General features: G+C 36.4%; 1 protein-coding gene across 1 annotated transcript in view; it reads right to left on the bottom strand.

Moving 5' to 3' along the window:
* Positions 1–26,733, bottom strand: part of SLC44A5 (solute carrier family 44 member 5) — a gene marked incomplete at both ends in the record, with an annotated part of 126,006 nt that overhangs the window by 16,678 nt on the left and 82,595 nt on the right. The window contains 6 exons of the mRNA XM_084242342.1: positions 428–559; positions 8,512–8,624; positions 11,882–11,965; positions 13,332–13,455; positions 16,975–17,035; positions 17,816–17,944. Of these exons, the coding sequence (XP_084098468.1) occupies positions 428–559; positions 8,512–8,624; positions 11,882–11,965; positions 13,332–13,455; positions 16,975–17,035; positions 17,816–17,944 (643 nt within the window). The remainder of the gene's footprint in view (positions 1–427; positions 560–8,511; positions 8,625–11,881; positions 11,966–13,331; positions 13,456–16,974; positions 17,036–17,815; positions 17,945–26,733) is intronic.

Raw genomic sequence — 26,733 nt, 5'->3', positions numbered from 1 at the left:
AATCTTGATTAAAGAACATGAATCTCTGTGTAAGAGTACAAGGAATATTATAACCATTCTAAGAATATAAAGTTAAAGCCATCTCTGAATTCATCTTGCTTTAAAAATTGTTGTTACTATCACCCTTGATATTTCCTTTAAAATACCTTCTTGGATATTAAGCTTTAAAGTTCCACAGCCAAGCCATTTTAAGTTGAAGGCAAATAACTTGAGATCATTGTAAAGTAACATTTGCTTAGATTATATGCTAATTTTCCCTCCATAACTTTCCTACTTAATGTAGCTAGTAGGATTATAGACACATTTATATAATGACTAGTAATAAGTATAATTAACAGGTTACACAAACCTAAGTTTCCCTTTAGACAAAAGAAATGCTTTCTCAATATTGTAATTTTAATAAAACAAATTTTTAAAATCCACTCACTAAATGCAAACCACGTCTGTTTCAGTTGAAAGTACATGCTTAAGTCAATCTGAAGCCCGATGTCATATACAGTTAACTGAGAGTTTGGCTTTCCCTGAAGTTTGCAGTATTGCTGATAACAGTGCCATATTCCTTGAAAAGGAAAGAAAAACAGACTAATATGAAATGTTATTTTCTGAGATATAAGCTATACACTTAGCACGTGTATCTACAAGAAACTAATTAGCATGGTCATTTCTACAATGGCAAAATTCATATATACACAGTAAATTTTTTGCATCTAAGAATTTAAATATACTACTGTAATAAATATCTATTTTCAGGATTTGTCTAATATCATGGCAAAATCTTGCCTTAAATGTCCTTTGACTATCGGCCTCCCTGGTGGTGCAAGGGATTAAGATGCAACCTATGAAGCTATCTGCAGCCACTGTAGCACAAGTTTGATCCCCAGCTAGGGAGCTACCCAGATGGCTCAGCAGACCTCCCCTGACTCACCCACTGCTCCCCTCAGCATTGTATTTCAGTCAGTCTGCCTTTTCTGTTCCCCACTCTGTCTCTGGTGAGTCCTCTCACCCTCCCACACATGTGGCCTGTACCCCGGTTCTTACATAGATAAATCTTTTAAAAAATGCTTATAAAAATAATGAAAAAATAAAATGTTAAAAAATCTTTTGACTAGAAACAACCTTTATGACCATCAATAGGAAATGATTAAACAAATTATGCTAGAATGCTCTACTGCTATGTAAAGAAAGAAAACAGAGTCTAGTAATATGATCTCTCTGATATTTTAAGTGAAAAGAACAAGGTACAAAATTATATTAAAAATATGCTCTTATTTGTATAGTAAAGAAAACAATATATATTTGTTCTTCCTTCTATCTTAGAGAAGAAAACAAAAAAATTCTACTCTTTCTCCATCCATAGACCAATTTCTTGTTCCTCATGGTATAAAGCTCTCCAAAATAGCCATTTATATTTTCTGTTTATAATTTCTCTCCTCCCACCCTCTAATAATCTACTCTAATTAGACCTCTCCCTCATTATTCTACCAACTCTATCTCTCCACATTTATAAATCCAAAGTCAATTTTCATCTTTGTTAACCTCTGAGCCAGATTTGACAAGGTAGATCAATCCCTCCTTTCTTCATAGGCTTCTAGAACATCATTTCCTTTTTGTTTTCAAAAAGAACTGTTCAATTCCAGTTGTTTTGCTGGTCCTGTCTTTCTCCCTGGTCATTAATGTCAGAGGAAGTCGGAGCTCAGTCTATGCTGCAATCTTTACCCATTTTCATGTCTCATGCCTCTAACAATCCTGACTCCTAAATATGTTTCTTAAATTAGCTCTTTTCTCCCTCAAAGTCAGACTGCAGATTCAACTGCAGATTTAACATCTTCATTTTCATGCCTCAAACTCAATAAACACCTCAAAATCAACATGTCCAAAATTAAACTTCCAATCAATCCATTTCCATACCAAGCCTGATCCACTCCAACCTTCCTTATCTCAGTTGATGGTAACTCCACCTTTCTAATGGTTCAGGTTGAAACCTTTGAAGTCATTTTTGAATTCTTACTTTCCCTCATGAGTTGCAGTCAGTCCATCAGAAAATTCAGTTAGTTCTACATTAAAAAAAATCAAATCTGCCTATTCTCATTGCTATCATTTTGGCTGAGTTTTACTCATTTACACCAGGATTACTGCAATAGCCTTCCTACTGGTCTCACTGTTTCTACTGTTTAAAAAAAATTATTATGTATTTTTACATCATTGTTCATTTTGTACAAGGTTTGATTGCTCTTCTCAGGTGTTGCTCCCATAAAATTACCACCACCAAGATACCTGTGAACCATCACCACAGACTCTTGTGTTCCTCCCTCCTGTTTTGATCCCTTTTCCTCCCCACTTCCCCTGATGAATGTCTCCAATTTATAGTTTGACTGCTAGTTTTGTCTTCCCCTTCCCCCCATGGATCCCTTGTATGGTTTCCCTATATTCTTCCTATAAGTGAAACTGTTCAATATTTTTCTTTTTCCTTCTGATTTATTTCACTAAGCACAATCCCTTCCAGCTCCATCCATGTTGCTGCGAATGGCATGTTTATCTTTTTTGATTGCCGAGTGCTATTCCATTGTGTATATATATATACCACATCTTCTTGATCCAGTCATCTGTTTTGGGGCATTTATGTTGTTTCCCTATTTTAGCTATTGTGAACAGTGCTGCAATGAACACAGAATTGCAAGTATCCTTTCGAATTAATGTCGTTGTGCCCTTTGGGTAGTTTCCTAGGAGTGGAATTATGGGGTCATATGGTAGATCCATTTTTAGTAATTTGAGGGTCCTCCACATGGCTTTCCATAGTGGATGGATCAGTCTGCATTCCTGCCTCATTGCTTCTACTCTTGCTTCACTACAGTTTCTTCTCTACCCAGGGGCTTCAGAGCCCTACAATGCCTCTCCATTTCACTCAGAGTAAAAGGCAAGATCTGATAATAACCTACGTGTTTCTGACTTTCATGAATTCTATAACCTTCTTTTAATTTTCCCCTTTACTCTGTATACACCCATCCACACTGGTTTTCTATACATTTCTTCAATATACCCTGCCTTTGGCCTTTGTTCTAGTTGCACTCATGGTATAGATCTTTCCCTTAACTCCAGTGGCTAATTCTATGGCCTCCTTTAAGGGTTTTCTTAGATCTCTTTTCAAAAAGGCCTACCCTGCTAATATAATTTGCACTCTTTGCTCTACCATGATAGACTCAATCCCCTTTTCCTGTTCCACTTTTTCTTCTTTTCATAGCAAACATCACCTTCTGACAGATAATTTGTTTAGGTTATAAACATCAGGAGAGTAAGAACCTCTCTGCCTTTTGTTTACTGCTATATCTCAAAAGCCTAGAAAAATACCTGTACATGGAAGTAGCTACTTGATATTTGTTGAATGAACAAATAAAATAATGAAAGACTAGATATGGATGTCTCTTCCCTTATTTTTCTTGGTATAGTTAGAACTTCCTATATCTATGGATTCATATCTTTTATCAATTCTAGAAAATTCTCAGCCAATAACTTTCAAATATACTGATAGGTCCTACTAGGTCCTACTCAACCTATTCTCTAGTCCTCTTATCCACACCACCATATTCTGATCCTTTATCAGATTCTGCTATATTTTGGATAATTCAAATTAATCTTCCCATTTATCAATGCTCTATTTTGCTATTTATCAATGAAATGTTTAATCTATTATTTTACATTCTATTTGGTTCATCTTCATGCATGCCTGGACATTTATTGATGATTTCTTATTTTTTAAATTCCATCACTAATTTTTAAACATTTTATACATGGTTTTCCACAATCTTTATTGATTTCCTTATCTGGCATATTGGGATAGTCCCATGTTCTGATCTCTTGTTTATAGTTTCTGCTGTTTCTCACAAAAAGACAATGTCCTTGTATGTTTGGTCCTCTTTGATTGAGACCCAAACTAGATGTGACTTAAACTTTGGGCATTTTTATCTAGAAGGGTTATCCACTTGTTTCTCTTGGCAGCCAAAGAGTACTACCAAACTGGGGTCACTGTACATGCTTTTCTGGATTCTGGATGTAGTCCAGGAGTTTCAGGTCTGATCCCTTCCCCTGCTGCTGGCCCTGAAATAAGTCTCTTGATGGAAGCACTGGTGTGGGCTACCCAGTGTTTCACACTTGCTATCCGTTCATTTCCCTACTTTAATTTGAGCTCGAGGTTTCTTTCTCTTTCAGGGAAATTTCCTTTATTTCCTGAAATTCATCAAAAACAATAAACTGTATAAGACAATACAATACTTTTTTATGTCATTATTTTATAGCAAGATGGTATGTCACACTACTTAGCTCCTTCACTGGTGGGGATGTGAAAGTCTCAGCAGTGTTTTCCTATTTCTTTTACTATTATTTTCCTTCTCCTGTCCTAGCTTTTTTCTTTCAAGGTATGACTCCTATGTTTCAAGTCCTCTTTCTTCAACATTACTCCTACATGACAAGAACAAGAGAGACTATTTGTTGAAAAATTACTATATGCAAGAAATAGAACAATTATTGATGAAATTCATATGGAATCACAAAAAACCCCGAATAGCCAAAGCTCTCCTGAAAAAAAAAGAAGGGAATGGAGGCATCAAACTCCCAGACTTCAAACTATACTACAAAGCCATAATCATCAAAACGGCATGGTATTGGAACAAGAACAGACATACAGACCAATGGAATCGAATAGAAAATCCAGAAATAAACCCACAGATTTATGGTCAACTAATATTTGACAAAGGAGCAAAGACTATGCATTGGAGCAAAGAAAGTTTGTTCAATAAATGGTGCTGGGAAAACTGGGTCGCTACATGCAAAAGAATGAAGCTTGACCACTACCTCACACCATATACAAAAATCAACTCAAAATGGATTAAAGAACTAGACATGAGTCCTGAAACCATAAAATACATAGAAGGAAATATAGGTGAAACACTACGTGATTTGCATATCAAAGACATCTTTACAGACAAATCACCCAAAGCAGTGATAGTGAAGGCAAAGATCAACAGCTGGTACTACATCAAATTAAAGAGCTTCTGCACAGCAAAAGAGACAATAACAAAAACAAGGAGAAACCCCACCAACTGGGAGAAAATTTTTGCACCCAACACTAATGATAAAGGACTGATCACAAAAATCTGCAAAGAGCTGATGAGACTCAATAACAACAAAGAAAATAATCCAGTCAAAAAATGGACAGAGGAGCTAAAAAGAAACTTCTCTGAAGAGGAAATGCGAATGGCCAACAGGCATATGAAAAAATGTTCAACATCACTTGCAATCAGGGAAATGCAAATCAAAACTACCATGAGATACCATCTTACACCAGTGAGAATGGCACATATTAAAAAAACTAGCAACAACAAATGTTGGCGAGGGTGTGGAGAAAAAGGAACTCTTCTGCACTGTTGGTGGGAGTACAAACTGGTCCAACCACTATGGAGAGCTGTGTGGAGATTTCTGGACCTACTAAACATAGAGCTTCCACAGGATCCAGCAATTCCACTCCTAGGTATTTACCCAAAGAACACAGAAACATCAATTCCAAAGAACACCTGCACCCCTATGTTTATAGCAGCACTATTTACAATAGCTAAGCTTTGGAAACAGCCCAATTGCCCAAAAATAGATGACTGGATCAAGAAGATGTGGTACATATATACCATGGAATATTACTCAGCATTCAAAAAAGATAAACACATGCAATTTGCAGCAACATGGATGGCGCTGGAAGGGATCATGCTCAGTGAAATAAGCCAAAAAGAAAAAGAAAAATACCGGATGGTCTCACTCATAGCAGGAATCTAGAATACTTAAATAAGGGACCAGGAAAATGAATAACTATAAGAAAGTGAAAATCAAAATCAACAAAAACTATGAACCAAAGACACTTTTTGGGGGGTGGGGGGCGGGAGGGGAGGGATTGGGGTCAGAATGGGGGGATTGCAATTGTATGGGGAATATAAAAATAAAATTTATTAATTAAAAAAAATAAAGATAATCACAATGCAAGTCTAATCTTGTAAAGGAAAAAAAAATTTATCATTATAAATACAACATATTCTGTATTTTTAGAAAGTTAAAATATCCCCAAAAAAGGAAAAAAAAAAGAAAAATTACTATATGCTAGGCTTCTTTTTGAGTGCTTTTATGTGCTCTATTTTATTTAATACAAGTTCTGATTGTATAGCTGTGGAATTTCTGAATTAGAGAGACTATGTACTCGCAGAGAATCACACAGTTAATATGTGATGGATCTGGAACCGGGTCTTTTTCAATCTCCAAATCTGTTTTTGTAACCTGGTGTTCTATCTTCTCCCGTGTAACTATTAACTTGGATACCTGCCCACACACAGTCTGGCTTTTTCTCTGCTCAGTATGGTACATTCACATTGTCCCTTGTCCTAGGAACTAAGCTAATGTCTACATGCCATTGGTTTCTCATGATATCAAAGGCTGGCTGTCCAAGATAGTAGCAGAGGCCACTCACATACAGTTTTACTTATACTTCCTAATCTAGTTGGACACTTCACCACCCAATGAATAGTTCCAAGCTTACTTGGAGTTTAGCACTACCTAGGGAGTCAATAGGGGGCTGAACTTCATTGTCCTACCTGCACTTTTTATAAATTGACCATCTATTCCCCTTTTGTTGCTTTGAGATTAACACTATAACCCAGTCTTAGATTTTTCTTGCTTCTTAAGACAAGTCAGTGAAACATTCATAGACATTGCTTCTCTCTCCTTCTTTGATGACAATAAAAGAGTGATTGAATCACATGCACAGACTGACAGTGACAAAGGGAAGGGGTTATTTTGAGCAAAAAGAGGAAATACAAATAATTTTAAACAAAATGCTTTCTTGGGAGTTTCTGATTAGGGAGCTACAGTTCTTGTGTCATCTACCAGCCTGACCCACCTCTTCATGGGCAGTTACACAGGAGGGGCTGATAAGGAGAACCTGAAAAGACTTGAATGACTGTCTAGAAATGCACTGAGGATAACAAGGATGACCAAAACAATATTCAACACACAAGGAGCACTGACTGTATTCCAGGCACTGTTCTAAAGGCTTTATATTCATTATCTTGTTTAGTCCTCACAATCTTGTGATATAGAGATACCATTATTGTGTAGATGTTATGGATAAGGAAACTGGGTCTTAATGAGCAGCATTTTCAAAGTCACTCAGTTACATGTCCTGGAGCTGGGATTAGAACTCAAGCTAACTACCAAGTCTGGGAACTCCACTGCATTCTTAAATTGATTTGTGTAAAGCTCTCCTTCCAGTGACAGAAACAGGAAATTGTTATTTTTAAGTGTCTACTACCATGAAGTTGCATTGTCAATCCAAATGGTGTTATAGGGAAATTCCTTCTTTTGATTTTGAGCTGAGAAACTTCTTTGGAATCTTTGAGAAACTTCTCAAACATTCAAGTATTGACCTATACATTTGTTAAAAGACAGAAAGTATGTGCTATACTGTTCTTTAGGAGAAACTTTAGTTCCTTTTTTTAGTGTTCACATTATGTAACAATACTGCTTTAGAAGGACTTGAATTAGTGGTGAGATTTCAACTTTGTAATAGGTAATTCTCTATCCAATGAGTGTAATTCAAAATATTTGCCTCTAGAGGGTGATACCTCATTATGGAGTAATGGCCAATTATAAAAACATGTGACAGAACAGGGATTTAAAGTACCAAGTTGAAAGGGAAAAACAGATCACACTTTAACTATGCAGAGCTGGCTTTTGATCAGGTAGAAAAACTAAAGGAATAAAAAGATTTCACTGAAATATTTTTCATTAACCTAAAAGGGATTCTTTTTATCTCCTTTTTAATTTTGATTTTAACCTGAGAATCTTCCTTGGAATCTTTTGAGAAGCTTCTCAAACATTCAAATATTGACCTATGCATTTGTTAAAAGACTGAAAGGATGCTTCCATAAGTGCTATACTTTCACCTCACAGCACAAGGTGTGAGACAAAAGGCTGGTAGGCAAAAATAATAGAACTTTTTTTGGGGGGGCATTGACCACATACTGGATTTTTGTTTGTTACTGCAGTTATTTTAGTTACAACACTGAATATGTTATAGCTGTATAGATTCATATCACTTCGAATGTATGTTACCACAACACACCAACCACGAAGGCACCCATCGTCCTTCACCACAGTCCAGGAGGCTCCTTCTATCCCTTGCTCCTACTCCTTCTCCCCCTCTAGTTACAGTAGGATTAGTCTTACAGCAGGATTTCAAGTATAGGCTTGGTTTTGTCTATTCCTTTGCTTATTTCTTTATAAGAATAGAACATTTAATAGCACTTATTTTAAGATAAATAAGTTAAAGACACAAAATATGCCAAATTAAATACTTTTGTTAACACTTTTTGGGGTAAAGAATAACTAAATTCACTGCAAATAAAATGCTTTGTGGTGATTGGTAATGGCAACTGAAAATAAAGTTTTGATAGTGAAGATTTTAAGATGGGTAATACCTACCATAGCCTATAATTCCAATCACACCCAACACGAAGACCCAGAAGAGGAATCCAGCTGTATACCTCAGGAGTATCACAAACAGCCAACTGAGGAACATGGCGATAGTGAAGCCACTAGAGGATAATATGCACAATAAAACAAGAGTCAAAAGTGCTAAGGTTATCAAAAAAGCAAGACAACATTTTTCTCTGTTCAAAATGATTCTTAGATTATCTTCTTTCACCTAGATACAGAAACATTTAAAAAGTATAATTAGGGCCTTCCTGGTAGCCTAGGATGCTATTACCTCTATGGCCTGAGTTTGATCCCTGGCCAGGGAGCTAACCCACATATGGCACAGCAGACATCTCCCTGTCTCACCTGCTGCTCCCCTTAGTAGTATATTTCAGTCATTCTGCCTGTTCTGCTCCCCACTCTGTCTCTGGTGAATCCTCTCACCTCCTCCCTTCCCCCGAACCTCTGCCCTACACCCTGATTCTTCTACACACAAAAAAGTATAAATAATGGTTTCTATTAACTTTAATATAGAAGAATAGAACATCAGAGACCTTCTACATGTGTCACCTATGTATGCCCAGGTCAACCACAGTCCAGTATCAATCATTATTCAAGAAAAGCACAATTCCACCAACCTACAATTTTGACCTCTCTGCCACAGTAACCAACTTTAATTTTTTCCTTATTACAGGAAGTCATACACTGTAAAATATATTCAAATTGAATCTGTGCTGCTCTATATACCTGGTAATTAATAGAAATCTTCTGCAGTATGACTGTCTAGAATAGTTAGAATCTAGAACTGTCTAGAACAAGGGAATAGTTTGGGGCAGAAAGACAAGAGAAATAACTGACCCACACAGCTACTGAATCCATGACTTTGTAGTTATTATCACCATAGCCTAATTAACTCTAATAATTGGTGATGCCTGATGTTACCACACATCTATTTGATAAGGCTTTTGTTTTTCCTGGGCAATGTAATTTTTTTTTTTAAAGATTTATTTATTTATACAAGCACTGGGTACAGTCAGAAGCGCGGGAGGGTGAGAGAATTCACCAGAGCCAGAGCGGGAGCAGAGCAGGCAGAGGGACCGAAGTACACTGCTGAGGGGAGCAGCGGGCGGCAGGAGAGGTCTGCGCGCCATGTGGGACCCTCCTCCGGTGGCCGGGGAGCAGCCGGAGATCGAACCGGCACTGCAGAGGGTGCGGGCAGCTTCGCAACCCAGCGCTCAACCACTGCGCCACCAGGGAGGCCCGGCAATGTAATTTTATGACGCAATCAAGAGCATAACTATTTTCCTTCTGTTTTAATTCCTTTCTGGGATTTGATAAGCTACTAGAGATACTTCTGTTCCTTACTCCACAACATATATCCAAATTAAAGTCCTGTTGGACTTTTTGATAATTTGGATTCTTTTTGATAATTTCATCAAAGCAAATTCATTAAACTTGGGAAATTCATTGATGTTTCTATTAAAAATGGACATCTCTAGCGCTATCAGCAAGTTTCCAAATGTAGCAACAGACAGAGACTGGTACAATTATTGATTTTATTATCTTTAAGTGTTATCTTTAGAAACAAAATCTTAATAATCATTATCAATGGATAGATGACAACATGGTATCAAAGTACCTTTTCAAGTCACAATTTTGCAGAGTCTATGATTTAACTTCAGAAGCCACTCCCTTATAAAATCAGAGATACTTTAATATTTACTGATATGGTTGAGGGATTATTCTTTAGTATAATTCAAAAATTGTAGGAACTATAGCTATTCATTTTTTGTCTTTTAAATTCCAGCATAAAATTCTACAAATATTATTACTTACATATGATACATTTTTTACTTTATTAAACAGCTGATAGCTATCTACTATCTACCTTATTCCCCTGGAGTTCTGTTCCCTTACTGTTTCTTGAATCTATATTTTCTATGCATCTTCTATTTTCTTAGAACTATACCATGAGAGGGTCTTCCCTGTGGCGCAGCGGTTGAGTGCTGGGCTGCGAAGCTGCCCGCAGCCTCTGCAGCGCCAGTTCGATCCCCGGCCACCGGCGAGGGTCCCACATGGCGCGCAGACCTCTCCTGCCGCCCGCTGCTCCCCTCAGCAGTGTACTTCAGTCCTTCTGCCTGTTCTGCTCCCTGCTCGGGCTCTGGTGAATTCTCTCACCCTCCCGCGCTTCTGACTGTACCCAGTGCTTGTATGAGTAAATAAATAAATCTTTGGGGGGAAAAAAAGAAAGAACTATACCATATGTTAGGATTTAGGAAAATAAAGGTGAGTGAGACATATTTACCATGGTAAAGAACTTATAGTTTATTGAATGAAAAAAGACAGGTATATAAAATACAAAATTGTAAGTGCTCTATAAAGATAGCCATCTGTGTGTATGTATAGGTGTGGATACACATTCATACACACACACACACACACACACACACAATGGGTCTGAGGAACAGAGAGGGAAGTAACTGTTTACTTCTGGGGAAGTCACCAAAGGCTTCCTAAATGACACAAAAGTTGATTTTGGATGAGATGGAGTTTCATAGGAAACAAAGGATATGCTGGGAATGTACAAAAGTATGGGGGTGGGTGTGGCAGTCTAGGAGTGGTTGTACTATTTGATGTGTTTAGAATATAGGGTTAATCAAGAGACATGAGTAGAGATGAATCTGGGAAACTAAGTTGGGTCAGGCTGTAAAGGGCATTGTAAGAACATGAAGATGTGTTCACTGTGTTCTTTGATTTCTATAAAAATAGATAATCTTATGGTATTAGAAGATGACACGGGAGCCAGATAGTAATGACCACCTTAGATACAGAAGACAGACATATCCACTCCAGTGGTGACTGAATTTTCCTTTACCTTTCCAGGGATGCAAATCTTATGTCTAAAAGTTTTAAATCTCCTCCTTTCATAACTCATTCAGCTCCTCATAACTACAGTGACTTATGATGAAGATGATTGCAATCACTATGTGGAAGGGATGTATTAAAAAATAGCATAATTCTTCAGAGGTTGAGGGAAAGACAAACAAGAAAACAGAACCAGAGAAATATGTCACATTCACAGTAACTCATGACATGAAGCAAATGTACATAGATGCTGCCCCAATGACTTGAAGTATATGTGTATTAGTAACTATACTTTAATAAATGAAATTAAAATTTACATTCTTGTAACTTTTTCCTACTACTGGGACATAGAACAAATATCTGTGTTCCGACCTTACCTTATTTCAAAGAAAAATGGCAGGGCCTGAGATGTGTGTCAACGTTATATATTCACAAATATCAATGGGGTAAGTGTTCTACAAAGATAAATTCAGAATGGGGATGGAGAAGCAACACCTCTGCTTTTACTTACATGAGAATCCAATACCAAGTTGTTGCATAATCTTCAAATATTTTCAATCCAATTGTCCTTGAATCAAGGATTTTATTGATATGACTGAATTCAAAGAAGAAAAAAATATCAATTACTTTTTCACTACCTCCAAACAGAAATGTTCTTGTTATTATAAAAGGGATTTTGTAAGTTGCTGTTCCTACCCACAATGAATGAGATATCACTTCGATAAACCCACAAAAGTGGCTATAGCTATATACAGAAAACACAGCTTTCCAATGTGTGCTGCATGCCCTCAATATTGCAGAAAGCTCACTATAGGACATGAATTTAAATAAGGCCAATTTTGAAGTTAGCAAATCCATAGAGCCAAGAATGAACATGGCTGTTAGCCTCCTTCTTAATACTCCAACAGCTCTGCGGCAGAAAGGCACGATGGGCACTTACAGAAAAGTGAACAAGTTAACATTGATTTGATAAACGATCAAAGTGAACAAATTCATGTAACTACAATACCGTCACCCCTTTCCCACATGTACCCCAATTACAGCACCTTCCCCTTCCCCTAAAGGGAACACATTCCTGGCTTTTTGGATAATAGTTTACCAATTTTCTTTTTAGGCACCACAGAATAATTTAGTTGTGTTTGTTTTGGGTTTTTTGGTCAATGTAATTGTACTTATTATTTTGTGATTTCTTTCATATAGCTTTATATTTGTGAAATTCATCCATGTTGCTATTATAGTCTAAATATGCAGAACCACATTACTTGCTTAGACTGCTAGTGTATTTTATGAAAGAGAAATTTTTTAAATATTTTATTTTTCATTTTTAATTCAACAACTGAGTTATGCAATGCAACTGTGGGTTTATGTTTGTGTATGTGTTTGTATTCACCGAGGGAATTCAGGGTGATAACATTGACACTAGGATGTATACAGCTAAGGGAAACAGCAAATTTACTTCTTTGTGCTTAAAACATGGAAATTTGACCTTACATCATCATGGTTATCTTGAAACAGAATCATCATGGTTATTTTGCCTTGTTTAAAGTCATCTTCCCTTTGTAACATCTGACAGTTTACGATCTCAGTAACTTTTTTTTTAAATGATGCTTTCAAAAGCACAGAGCTTTTATTATTATTACTATTAATTTTTTCATTAAAAAGAATTAATTATATTAAGGGCTTTCAGTACATTTCCAATGTCTCATTTCTGTATCTTCTGATAATGAAATATTTAGTCATTTTGAAAAGAAAAAAACTGCTGCTCTTTCTAATTGATTATGGTTTTTCCTTTACACACTTTTCTTAATGAACATATACAAAGCTTTCCAGTCCACAGTGACATGTATATTTCACAAAACATCGTCTCCCCCTATTACCCTTAACACAGTGGAAGCTTTAATCTTGGGTACAATAATGGGGTGCATTGAAACTGAAAAAAATGTAAATGTAAACAAACATACTTTGCAGCTTCCCTCAGTTCTACAGCATTTCTTGTCTTTCCACTTCCATCTTGGAACTTTGTCTTATTTCCTACTGTAAAAGTGCCATTTTTAACAGAGAAGTCAGGGAAACATCTCTGGAGAACTGTAAAATAAATTAAAATTATGGTAACCTCTTATCTACTTCTTCCAAAATGATGTCCTGCCTTCCTCAAGCTCCTGTTAGGTCTAATCAAATACTTGCTAGATGATACATAAATTGCTCAGCATAGACAACTAATTTAATCATTGTTAATCAGAAGATTTTCTGATGGCTCTAAGACTAACATTGAAAGCAAACACAATGACAATCTGAAACTATATTCTGAACTTGTTGATTACTCTATGCATGGTATATTCACCAAGTAGGCGTAAATAAGACACATAGCACAGGTTTTAAAAGAGGAATAATGATAATGTGTATCTCATGGCAAACACATTTTAAAGAAAAGGCTACATTAACTTGGATAAGTTTAGTGTTACTATTAAAACAAATTTGAGGTACTCAAGTGTAATCATGAAAACTGCAAATTTATAAATAATTCCTTGAGAAATAAAAACCAACTTAAACTTAAAGCTACCAAGTCAACTGAAATTTTATTTTTAAAATCTTAAAAATGCCCCTTCCAAATTTTTCATTTATGGTTTTTTTTTTTGCTTTTGCAGGGTGGGTGGGAAGGGCTAGCAATGGAAATTACAAAGCTAAAAATCAAAATCAAAATCAACAAGCAACTATAAACAAGACACACACTACGGGGGTGGAGGGTGGAGGAGGGAGTAGGATCAAAACAAGGGGGGTGGGAATTGTATGGGGACTATAACCAAGATGAAAATGCATACATTGTGCAAAAATTAAAAATGATGTAAAAAATGTATAAAACAAAAAAAGTTCTAAATAAATAAATAAGTGAATAAAAATAAATAAAATAATTATACTAAAAAATGGCTCTCACTTTGTAGACTAGCATAATTTCTGAGAAAAGCCACATATCTATTTTATTAAATAGAATCCTTGCAGCTTTATAAGTATATATTAATAAAAATATTTTAAAACCCCCAATTTTAAATGAAGAGGCAAGAGAAATCAAAAAGGGTCATTTGTGTGTGTGTGTGTGTGTGTGTGTGTAAATATGGCATCACAGATTTCCATGGGTTCACATGGAGTTTGAATCTGAAAATACTAAAGCAGTTAATCCAGGAAAGAAAAAAAAGCTATCTTTAAAAAACCCTTTCCTGCCTTAAAATGGTATCTTCTCTACCCACCTCCATCTTCAGTAGGTACTGATAACATATGGCTGATCCCTGTCCTATCTTTCTGTTCTTCCCTGGCTAGTAGTCTCCACCAGCCGCTTCTAGTTCCTTTCCATTTAATCATATATCTGCCCCCACCATTCCATGGAAGTTGTCCTCCCAGTGATTCCTAATGACCTCCTAATTGCCAGGACCTCCAAATATTACTTAGTCTTTGTCCTGCTCGAACCCATTCATGTATAATGGAAACTGGCAAACATCTGCTGTTGAATGAGTTAATTTTTCTGAGTCTTTGACATGGTAGACAATCCTTGCTCTTTGAAACTCTCTTGCCTTTGCTTATATGCCCAGATTCCCCTGGTCCTACCTCCTTCCTTTCTGTGTATACCTAACTTTCCACTTCTTACCTATGACTGTCCCCACCTACAGAGTTCCCCAACATTGTACTACTTATTTCTGGGCAGTCTCAGTCTGTTAGCTTCAATAATTAAATATACTCTCTATATTTGGAAAGCAGAGGAAACTACTATAGAGAATTCTACCACCCACAGTCAACTATATTAACATGTCAATGAATCTTCTTCTAAACTTTCTTCTATAGGAAATTTTTTTAGAGTCATAACCATATATATATATATATATATATATATACACACACACACACATACACACACACAGTGTTTTCCCTCATTTCTTTTAATATTATTTATTTAATTTTACAAATTATTTAATGAGTGAATTATATTAGGTGAGTAAAATTAGATTAAGCACTATACTTAATCCCCTAATGGGGCTGCAATACAAGTTGGTTGCTATGTTCACCTTAATGCCCCCCTCACTACACTGTAAAGCATGATGTCTTTCTTATTTATTTATATATTCTCCCAATATATACTTTATATTATGTGATTAAAACAAACTGTTCTTGCAAGGACAATGACTATTTCTTATACTTTTATAGCTATTTTATCTTCAGTGACAAATGATTCATTTTTGCCAAAAAAATCTAACACTGTTCTTTGCCATAGTGCTTGTTTCCCAGGGCTTCCTGGCAAAATATTTATAGGACCTACATCCTTTTGCTTAAAGTTCCTTATTTGCCCTAAGAAGAGTGTTTGGAGCAGGAAAGACACTGTGTTTGGTGACGGCTGTTTCAATGGTAATCAACTTTCTACTCAAATTGATGACTATTGCATTTCTTCTATTTTAAAAGAAATGTATAAATACATTGTGGGAAAATGGAGAAATAAAAAGAAAGAAGAGAAAAATGCCTGTAAGTTTGCCATTTCCAGAACAACTGCTTAACATTTTAGCATTTTGCTTTCCAGTCTTTTTCTTTGAATATTTTTTTCCATTTTCATGTATACATGATAGTCATTATAGTGCATAAAATACTTTGCATTCTATTTAATAGTACAACATACACACAATTCTTATATTTAATAATGTTAACATATTTCATTTAATAAAAACATCATAATTCATTTAAGTATTCTTGCTTTTGAATGTGAGAGTGTTTCCCTTCTGTTTTCTTTTTCTTGGATCCTTTGACTTATATATTGTAATGGACATTTATATAATTATTTTTTCTTTGTAGTTAGGACTATATCCTTCAGAAAGTAAAATGAGTGATTATTTCTTTTTATCTCAACAGAGTATTATATTAAATAAAGTTTATAATTTTAAAGACATTAAGACATTGATTCATTCAGGAGATATGTAAGTATTTCAAAATTTAAACTATAATGACAACTATATGTTCTACTCACACTGTTGAGGCAATTTCTGAACAAGCTTTATGAGTGCCATGGTGGTGGGTGCAGTGTTGTAATACACACCTGAAGGTCTAGAGCCTATACTTCTAAGTCATATATAACATTGTAGACCAATGTTACCTCAACTAAAAAAACAAAAATTTGGCTAAATTTAGGAGTAGATATGTAAAAACATGCCCACATGTGTATTTATGTGTATTCATAGAGCCCAAATAAGTTGGGACTTTTAAAGATATATTTTCAATTTATGTGTGTTTTTATGCAGCAAAACCCCAAAACCCACAGTGCTTCAGTGGAAACTTCCTTGGCAGGAGGTAAGCTTTGGTTTTCTTCCAGAATAACTCTGGGACCTTGGGCCAGTCATAGGACTTTTCCTGGCCTTATTTTCATCAATTGTGAAATAAAGGAACTAAATTAATAACTTCTGTGTTAAACAAGATATGTTTATCTTGCTCTATATTATAAAATACAATCTACTTTTCCTTATGACTCAAAACAACTTCAGTAAACATAAAAAAATGGTCCTACTTTGGATGCTAAATAAATAAATAACTCCTAGGTAAATTCTGTGTTCCTAAGATAAAATAATAAAGACTTACAAGGTTTGCTTGGAAAAATTGCTGATGGACAATCATCATCCATTATAAGTTGTGCAGGAGTCTAAAATGGAAGGAAGAAAATGTTAAAGTTGCAAATGCTATGTGATGACAACTTTTATTTTCAATATGAAAATTTTGTCCTTTAAAAATTTAACTCTACAGTATCTCATTATTCCAATTAAGTATGCTAGTAACAATAATTGTAACATTATCACACATACCTACTTTTTGACATTCTTCAATATCTTAACTGTAATTCAATTGAATCAACAATAAAACCAGACACACCAAAACCTAGACACACCTTTGAAAGTGTGCATGCTTGTTTTAGCACATTCTGAAGCTCCACTACTTCAATTTTATTTTTGTAAAATTAGCATCTTGTTTAATTTAGAAGATATTATTACTATTTAAGATAATAAGTTTTTGGAATTCCTGAAGTGGGTTTCAGATTTTTTTTAATGCACAATTATCAAACTGAACCTGGAAGTAAAATTCTACTAGTTTACTAAGTACCAGTGGAGCTGCAAATGATATTAGCACCTACCTCTTGATAGCAAAAAAATCCATTCACATGGAGAATTTTTTTTTCAGAGAATAGTTGAAGTTAACTTACAGACTTAATAATCTCAAATAATACCTCAAGTCTGCAAAAATGATACCCTATAAATAACATGTGTTTTTATATGTATAGGTCCATTTGTTTTTTAATGCAATGGTTCCTTTAGACATCATTTCCTAAAAGATTTTCTAATTTTTCCAATTACTGATGTTCAAGTTACACTTACTTTTGCAACAAAAGTTAAATTTCTTCTCTAGTTTTAAAATTAAACACACATACCTTGGCAGGTTGCACCATAGTAGACTTGCAGAACTGGCTGTAGTATGCCCAGTGTTTTTTGTTTTTCTTGGATGTAAATTGCATGTCTAGGTAAGTTAAAAATTTTTCTGGGCACTTTGAGACACAAATCTATAAAGAAAAGGAGCACAGTGTTAGGAACTGAACTGAGTTGTCTAACCAAGTAAGTATTTACAGGGTTGAATTTCTAAGTCATCCACTATAATAAAGGGCAAATAACCATCCTTTATTTAAGAAATTTAAATCAATTTTCTAATCTTATTGCAAAAATGAAACTTCATGCATTAGTTATCAATCTCTATCTCTTGTCCTTTGATGTTGATGTTTCGCTAAAATAAGATGCTGTATGATGATGGACTTAACTTCTTATTTTGCAATAATAGAAGTTCTACATTCAGCTATGAGAAATAATGGATACTACATACATTTCACCCAGATTCACTCAATGGTAACAACTTGCATAACTACATGCAATATCATAACTCTGAAACTGATACTGTTGTAATAAACTACCACTAGCCTTCTCAGATTTCAGCAGTTTTACATGCAGTCATGTGTGTGTAGTTCTATGTAATTTTATCACAGGTAGATCAGTGTGTCCACTAGACCAGAACAGTGATAGACTTAATAAAATATTTTTTTATTTTCTGAATTAGTAGATGAGAGTATAATTCAAGATTAATCATGCCTATGTAGTTCATGCATTTTCAGCATTAGAATCTTGCTTCCTTTCCTATACATGAATAAAATGGATATTAAAATTTTTGTAAACATGGACTTATACTTCTAGTAAATGTTCAACAATCTCAAAACACAATTCAGGTTCCATGACCATAAATACTAATGAAATTAGGACTATTTCTGGCAAACCATTATTACTATAGTCTTACACTAGTCAATGTGGGTACAGAGGCACTCATGTAGGTTTTTTTTTAAAGATTTATTTATTTATAGAATAACTGGGGTATAGGCCAGAGGTGCGGAGTGTGACAAGATTCACCAGAGACAGAATGGGGAGCAGAACAGGCAGATCTACTGAAATACACTGCTAAGGGGAGCAGTGGGCAAGACAGGAGAGGTCTGCTATTCCATATGTGGGTCAACTCCCTGGCCAGGTATTGAACTCAGGCCATCGTGATGATAGTGCTGAGACTTAACCTCTAGGCTACCAGGGAGGCCCTGACATAGTTATTTTATATTAGTGAACTTTGGGAACCTATTGGTGCCAAACCCTATAACTGTGCTTCCACAGACTCACTGTGGAGTGACTGGAATCTGATTAGTAACTCCACAGAGAGAAAACAGAATCTCCTGATGCACAGAAATCTCCTGATACACAGAATGCACTTAGTTGGTTTTGTTTTTGTTGATAATAATAACAAATAAAAGAGAACTACAGCCAGTCCTTGTACATTTCCCCTCCCCCTTTAGTTCTCTGTGAAAGTCCTCTCAGCTCTGCTCTGTCTAACTACTTTCCTTTGGTAACTATTCTCAAGACCACATCGAGCTCAATCCTGCCTGACAGTTAGGTGAACACATTGCTTCCGAGCTGGTGTCTCTTTCTCATGTTTCTCCTTTGGGTCATATTACTGCTATACACAAGGACATTTGGTATTGATCTCCCAGTTAAGACCATCGGTGGATAACTAAAGAGATTACTCAAATTTCACAGTTAAGATTGTGTTAACAGCAGTCCAATTTCTTCTAGAGGTTTGGACAAGGTAAACAACCATCTCTGAATTCACACATCCATGTGTATCTTCTCTTAATCAATCTCTGTTACACACAAATATATACATACATACATAATCGCATACACAGATTCATATAACTGGGGAAATACTGGAAGTTTCACAAGTATCTTCCAACAAAAGTGCAGAACTGCTTAGAAATATTCATAGTATACAACATGTTCATATATCTGGGGGAAGAAGGCTAGGGCTATTATCAACGCAAATGCCAAAAGTCTGATTGGCACTAAGCTGAATAAACCATTAATGCATTAGGAGAAAGCTCACAGATATTTATTAGGCTCTAATTACATGATTTTGGAAGATAAATGAATTAGATACATTTAGATATATGGATACATTTAAATGGAGTATAAAAGTGAATATGAAAGTACTAATTTTTTCACAGATTTTACGTGTTGGGACCATGATGATTTCTATATTTACAAACACACACCATACATACTAGACCTATATAAATGTTGTGTATGCAATATAAAAAGATACAATTAAAATGGTAAAAAGTGATTTGTTGAAATAAAATCACATCAAATTTCATTCCAGATACACATGAGCTGTTAAAAAAAAATAGTGCATCACGGCCTCCCTGGTGGCGCAGGGGTTAAAAATAGCTGTATCACAGCACCCCAAAGCCATTGAGGTGTACCCTACCATCCCCGCTCTGCTCCCTGTCCCACGGGGTGGAAAATCAGCTCCCCAAGGGCTCTAGGAGAGATCTCTGGCGCCACCTAGTGACTTGACCCCAGCACAGGCTCCTGAAGGAGCTAGTGGCCAGCTGGGGAGTTAGCCCACACCAGGCCCCTTCCGAACAAGTAGTCTGAGCCCACAGGGAGAGCGAGCACCCACAGCCGGGGCAGACCAGGCGCGCAGAAGAGTGTGCCTGAGACCAGAAGCGCAGGGAGTGTGTCCCACATCACCATTTTAGAACAGGGACATTTCTTCAGTAAAGACTACCTGCAAAAGGCTTCCTCAGGAGCCAGAGGTGAGCGGGGGAAGTTCGCCCACGCCAGACCCCCTCTGGCCTGCAGTCCAAGCCCAGAGGGGAGCAGGAACCCACCGCCGGGGCAGACCAGGCGCACAGGGGAGTGTGTCCCCACATCGGCATTTTAGAACAGGGACCTTTCTCCAGTAAAGGCTGCTTGAAACTGACAGATGACTCCTGGAAGAACCAGAGGGGAACAGAGAAGCCCACCCAAGATGCCGGCCAGTCCCAACAACACAGTGTCCCAACGCATACGGCAAATTAGAAAACAGACAGTAGGGAGGAGAAGAACCACACGCAACCTAGCAACTCTCCAGAGAAAAAGCACACCACAAAAAGAAAGCCAGCCCCCAGATTGCAACGACAATAACTTGGAAGAATTTCTGAGCCTTCCAGAAAGAGAATTTAAAATTGCCGTGATTAAAAAACTGACAGAAGTCATAAAGGAAAACAATGATAAGGGAAAAATAATCAACGAACAGAAGAATGCAATTGAGTCCCTAGAGAGGGAAAACAATGGTCAGAAGAAAGAAATTGAGTCCCTAAAGAGGGAAGTAAAAGAAATGCAGGAGATCAAAGAAATAATGGAAGAACTAAAGAATTCTGGGAAAAGCAATGAAAGCAGAATAGATGAAATGGAAGAACGAATAAGTAATCTTGAAGACACAGAAATAAAAAGAACCAAAACAGAAAAGGAAAGAGAAGTACGAAGGAAAAAGAACGAAGAAAGACTTCGGGAACTATCTGACTCCATGAGGAAAGGAAATATAAGAGTTATAGGAATTCCAGAAGGAGAGGAGAGAGATGTAGGAACAGAGAAAATATTCCAGGAGATAATTGAAGAGAACTTCCCAAATGTGAAGAAGGAGCTGAAAATTGATATACAAGAAGCAAGAAGAACACCAAACTTCCACGACGAAAGGAAAAATACAGCAAGACACATAATAGTAAAGCTCCCAAGAATCCAGGACAAGGAAAAAATAATGAAGCTGGCAAGAGGGAAGAAACAGATAACATTCAAAGGAAAACCAATCAGGCTGACATCAGACTTCTCCGAAGAAACACTACGGGCAAGGAGAGAGTGGAGGGACATAGTCAACAGACTCCAAGAAAACAGATGCCAACCAAGAATACTCTATCCCGCAAAGCTCTCCTTCCTCTTTGAAGAAAGAATATGGACCTTCCCAGACAAACAGAAACTCCAGAATTTCATTGCAACTAAACCCCCACTCCAAAAAATACTACAAGGAGTCCTAAAGCCAGAACCTCAGAGGGACGAATAACAATGAAAGAAGGCCAAAAAAAAAAAAAAGTTATTAAAAGAATAAATAAATAAAATCAAAGGAAAGACAAACACAATGGCAAATACAGATGTTAACATATCAATATTAACTCTAAATGTAAATGGACTAAACTCTTCAATATAAAGACACAGAGTTGCAGCCTGGATTAAAAAACAAAACCCAACCTTTTGCTGTCTCCAGGAAACACATTTAGCTACAAAAGATAAAAATAGGCTCAAAGTTAAAGGATGGAAAACAATCCTACAAGCAAATGGACCAAAAAGAAAGCAGGAACAGCTATACTTATATCAGATAAAACAGATTTCAAACTCAAAAAGATAAAAAGAGACCCCCAATGGTCACTACATTATGATCAAGGGGACAATACTTCAAGAAGAAATAACACTCATTAACATATACTCACCAAACGAAGGAGCACCAAAATATATCAGACAACTGTTGTCCTCTCTGAAAACAGACATCAGAGAAAACACATACGTAGTGGGAGACTTCAACACACCACTATCAACAATGGATAGATCAACAAGACAAAAAATAAGTAAAGAAACCAAAGCTCTAAATAAAGACCTAGAGCAATTGGGCTTAACAGACATCTATAGAACACTAAACCCCAAAAAAACGGAGTACACATTTTTCTCAAGCGCACACGGATCATTCTCCAGGATCGATCACATACTGGGGCACAAGACAAACATCAACAGATACACCAAGATTGAAATCATATCAACCATCTTTTCTGACCATGAAGGCATCAAACTAGAAATAAACCATAAAAAGAAGGCAAGGAACTTTCCTACCTCATGGAGATTAAAAACCACACTACTGGAAGACCATTGGACTAATGAGGAGATCAAAGAAGAAATTAAAAAATTTTTTGAATTGAACGACAAGGAGGACACCAATATCCTAAATGTATGGGATGCAGCAAAAGCAGTAATAAGAGGAAAATATATAGCAATAGAAGCTCACATCAAGAAACAAGAAAGAACGCAAAGAAACAACCTAATCTCGAAGCTCAAAGATCTAGAAAAAGAACAACAAAAAAAACCCAAAACCAGTAGAAGAAAAGAAATAATAAAAACCAAAGCAGAAATAAATGAAATTGAAACTAAAAAAACAATCCAAAAGATCAATGAAACCAAGAGCTGGTTCTTTGAAAAAATCAATAAAATAGACAAACCCCTAGCCAGGCTCACAAAGGAAAAAAGGGAGAAAGCACAAATAAACAGGATCATCAATGAAAGAGGAGAAATCACAACGGACACAGCAGAAATCAAAAGAATAATCAGTAACTACTATGAACAGTTATATGGAAACAAGTTTAACAATCTAGAGGAGATGGACAAATTCCTACAACTCTACAATCACCCAAAGCTAGATAAAGAAGAAATAGAACACCTAAACAGACCAATTACAATTAGCGAAATTGAAATGGTAATCAAAAACCTCCCCAAAAACAAAAGCCCAGGACCTGATGGATTTACAAATGAATTCTACCAAACATTCAGAGACGAATTAGTGCCTATCCTTCACAAACTCTTCCAAAAAATTGAGAAGGAAGGGACAATACCAAACACGTTCTATGAAGCCAACATTACACTAATACCAAAACCGAACAAGGACAACACAAAAAAGGAAAACTACAGGCCAATCTCCTTAATGAACACTGATGCAAATATCCTCAATAAAATTTTAGCTATCAGAATCCAACAATGTATCCATAAGATAATTCACCACGACCAAGTTGGATTCATTCCAGGGGCACAAGGATGGTTTAACATCCAAAAATCAATCAACGTTATCCAACACATCAACAAAAAGAAATATAAAAACCATATGATAATATCAATAGATGCTGAGAAAGCTTTCAACAAAGTGCAACACCCATTCATGATAAAAGCCCTTGAAATTCTTGGGATACAAGGAACATACCTCAACATCATAAAGGCCATCTATGACAAGCCAACTGCCAGTATCATTCTCAATGGTGAAAAGCTGAAAGCAATTCCATTAAGATCTGGAACAAGACAAGGATGTCCACTCTCACCATTGCTTTTCAATATAATACTGGAAGTCCTAGCCAGGGCAATAAGACAAGAGAAAGACATCCAAGGAATCCAAATAGGAAAAGAAGAAGTCAAACTATCACTATTTGCAGACGATATGATATTATACATAGAGAACCCCAAAAACTCCACAGAAAAGCTAATTCAACTCATCGATCAGTTCAGTAAAGTGGCAGGATACAAAATCAACACGCAAAAGTCAGTAGCCTTCCTATACACAAACAATAAATCTGAAGAAGAAGAAATCAAAAAGACCATCCCTTTTGTTATTGAAACAAAAAAAAATCAAATATTTGGGAATAAATCTAACAAAAGAGGTAAAGGACCTATACAAAGAAAACTATAAAACACTGTTAAAAGAAATAGAAGAAGACACAAAGAAATGGAGAGACATCCCCTGCTCATGGATTGGAAGAATAAACATTATTAAAATGGCCATCCTTCCAAAAGCAATATACAGATTCAATGCTATTCCAATCAAAATTTCAATGTCATTCTTCAAAGAAATAGAACAATTATTGATGAAATTCATATGGAATCACAAAAAACCCCGAATAGCCAAAGCTCTCCTGAAAAAAAAAGAAGGGAATGGAGGCATCAGACTCCCAGACTTCAAACTCTACTACAAAGCCATAATCATCAAAACTGCATGGTATTGGAACAAGAACAGACATACAGACCAATGGAATCGAATAGAAAATCCAGAAATAAACCCACAGATTTATGATCAACTAATCTTTGACAAAGGAGCAAAGAATATGCATTGGAGCAAAGAAAGTTTGTTCAATAAATGGTGCTGGGAAAACTGGGTCGCTACATGCAAAAGAATGAAGCTTGACCACCACCTCACACCATACACAAAAATCAACTCAAAATGGATTAAAGAACTAGACATAAGACCTGAAACCATAAAATATATAGAAGGAAATATAGGCGAAACACTACGTGATTTGCACATCAAAGACATCTTTACAGACACATCACCCAAAGCAGTGATAGTGAAGGCAAAGATAAACAGCTGGGACTACATCAAATTAAAGAGCTTTTGCACAGCAAAAGAGACAATAACAAAAACAAAGAGAAACCCCACCAACTGGGAGAACATTTTTGCACCCAACACTAATGATAAAGGACTGATCACAAAAATCTGCAAAGAGCTGATGAGACTCAACAACAACAAAGAAAATAATCCAGTCAAAAAATGGGCAGAAGAGCTTAAAAGAAACTTCTCTGAAGAGGAAATGCAAATGTCCAACAGGCATATGAAAAAATGTTCAACATCACTTGTCATCAGGGAAATGCAAATCAAAACTACCATGAGATACCATCTTACACCAGTGAGAATGGCACATATTAAAAAAACTAGCAACAACAAATGTTGGCGAGGGTGTGGAGAAAAAGGAACTCTTCTGCACTGTTGGTGGAAGTGCAAACTGGTCCAACCACTGTGGAAAGCTGTGTGGAGATTTCTGGACCTACTAAACATAGAGCTTCCATATGATCCAGCAATTCCACTCCTAGGTATTTACCCAAAGGACACAGAAACATCAATTCCAAAGAACACCTGCACCCCTATGTTTATAGCAGCACTGTTTACAATAGCTAAGCTTTGGAAACAACCCAAATGCCCAAAAATAGATGACTGGATCAAGAAGATGTGGTACATATATACCATGGAATATTACTCAGCATTCAAAAAAGATAAACACATGCAATTTGCTGCAACATGGATGGCGCTGGAAGGGATCATGCTCAGCGAAATAAGCCAAAAAGAAAAAGAAAAATACCGGATGGTCTCACTCATAGCAGGAATCTAGAAAACTTAAATAAGGGACCAGGAAAATGAATAACTATAAGAAAGTGAAAATCAAAATCAACAAAAAACTATGAACCAGAGACACTTTAAGTGGGGCGGGGGCGGGAGGGGTGGGATTGGGGTCAGAATGGGGGGCTGCAATTGTATGGGGAATATAACAATAAAATTTATAAAAAAAAAAAATAGCTGTATCAAAGCTATAGCCTGCCACTGCGGCACGCGTTCGATCCCTAGCCAGCCAGGAAGCAGCCCACATGGTACAGCAGGCCACTCCTGACTCACCCACTGCTCCCCCTCAGCAGTGTATTTTAGTAGATCTGCCTGTTCTGCTCCCCACTCTGGTGAATCTTCTCACCACCTCCCCTCCCCTCTGGCTTACACTCCAGTTATTGTATGAATAAATAAATAAATCTTTAAAAAATAGTGCATAAATTTCTCTTTACTTTCTTCCTCTATTAGACCAACTTGCTCACTTTAAACAGGATGCTGATTAGTAGCAATGTAAAATTAGCCAAAAATGAAGGTCACAGTGAGCTTGGGAATTCTAAGTGATCACAGTCTGTCCTTTGTGATCACAGTCTGTCCTTTAAAGACTTGTGATGCATATATGGACCATGCAGGCAGTTAACAAAAAGCATAATGCATAAAAATATGGTTTACATCAGGAGATACATTAAGGCTTGGCAGATAAAAGCAAGTTTGCATTATTGATAACTAAAATATATTTTAACTCAGTTCTGATTCTTTGTGTATCCATAAAGGGGTAGTTTCAATTCACGTAGTTTTAACACTCTGATACAAGTTAAGATTTGGGGAGTAGGAAGAGTTACACCAAAGATAACACATTAGGGGCTTCCCCTGGTGGCGCAGCGGTTGAGTGCTGGGCTGCAAAGCTGCCCTCAGCCTCTGCAGCACCGGTTCGATCCCCGGCCACTGGTGAGACACATGGCACGCAGATCTCTCCTGCCGCGCCCACTGCTC

The sequence above is a fragment of the Talpa europaea genome (assembly GCF_964194135.1).
Source record: "Talpa europaea genome assembly, chromosome: 9".
Classification (NCBI taxonomy): Eukaryota; Metazoa; Chordata; class Mammalia; order Eulipotyphla; family Talpidae; genus Talpa; species Talpa europaea.
The sequence above is the reverse complement of the archived record's forward strand: the minus strand, read 5'-3'. Positions and strand labels throughout refer to the sequence as shown.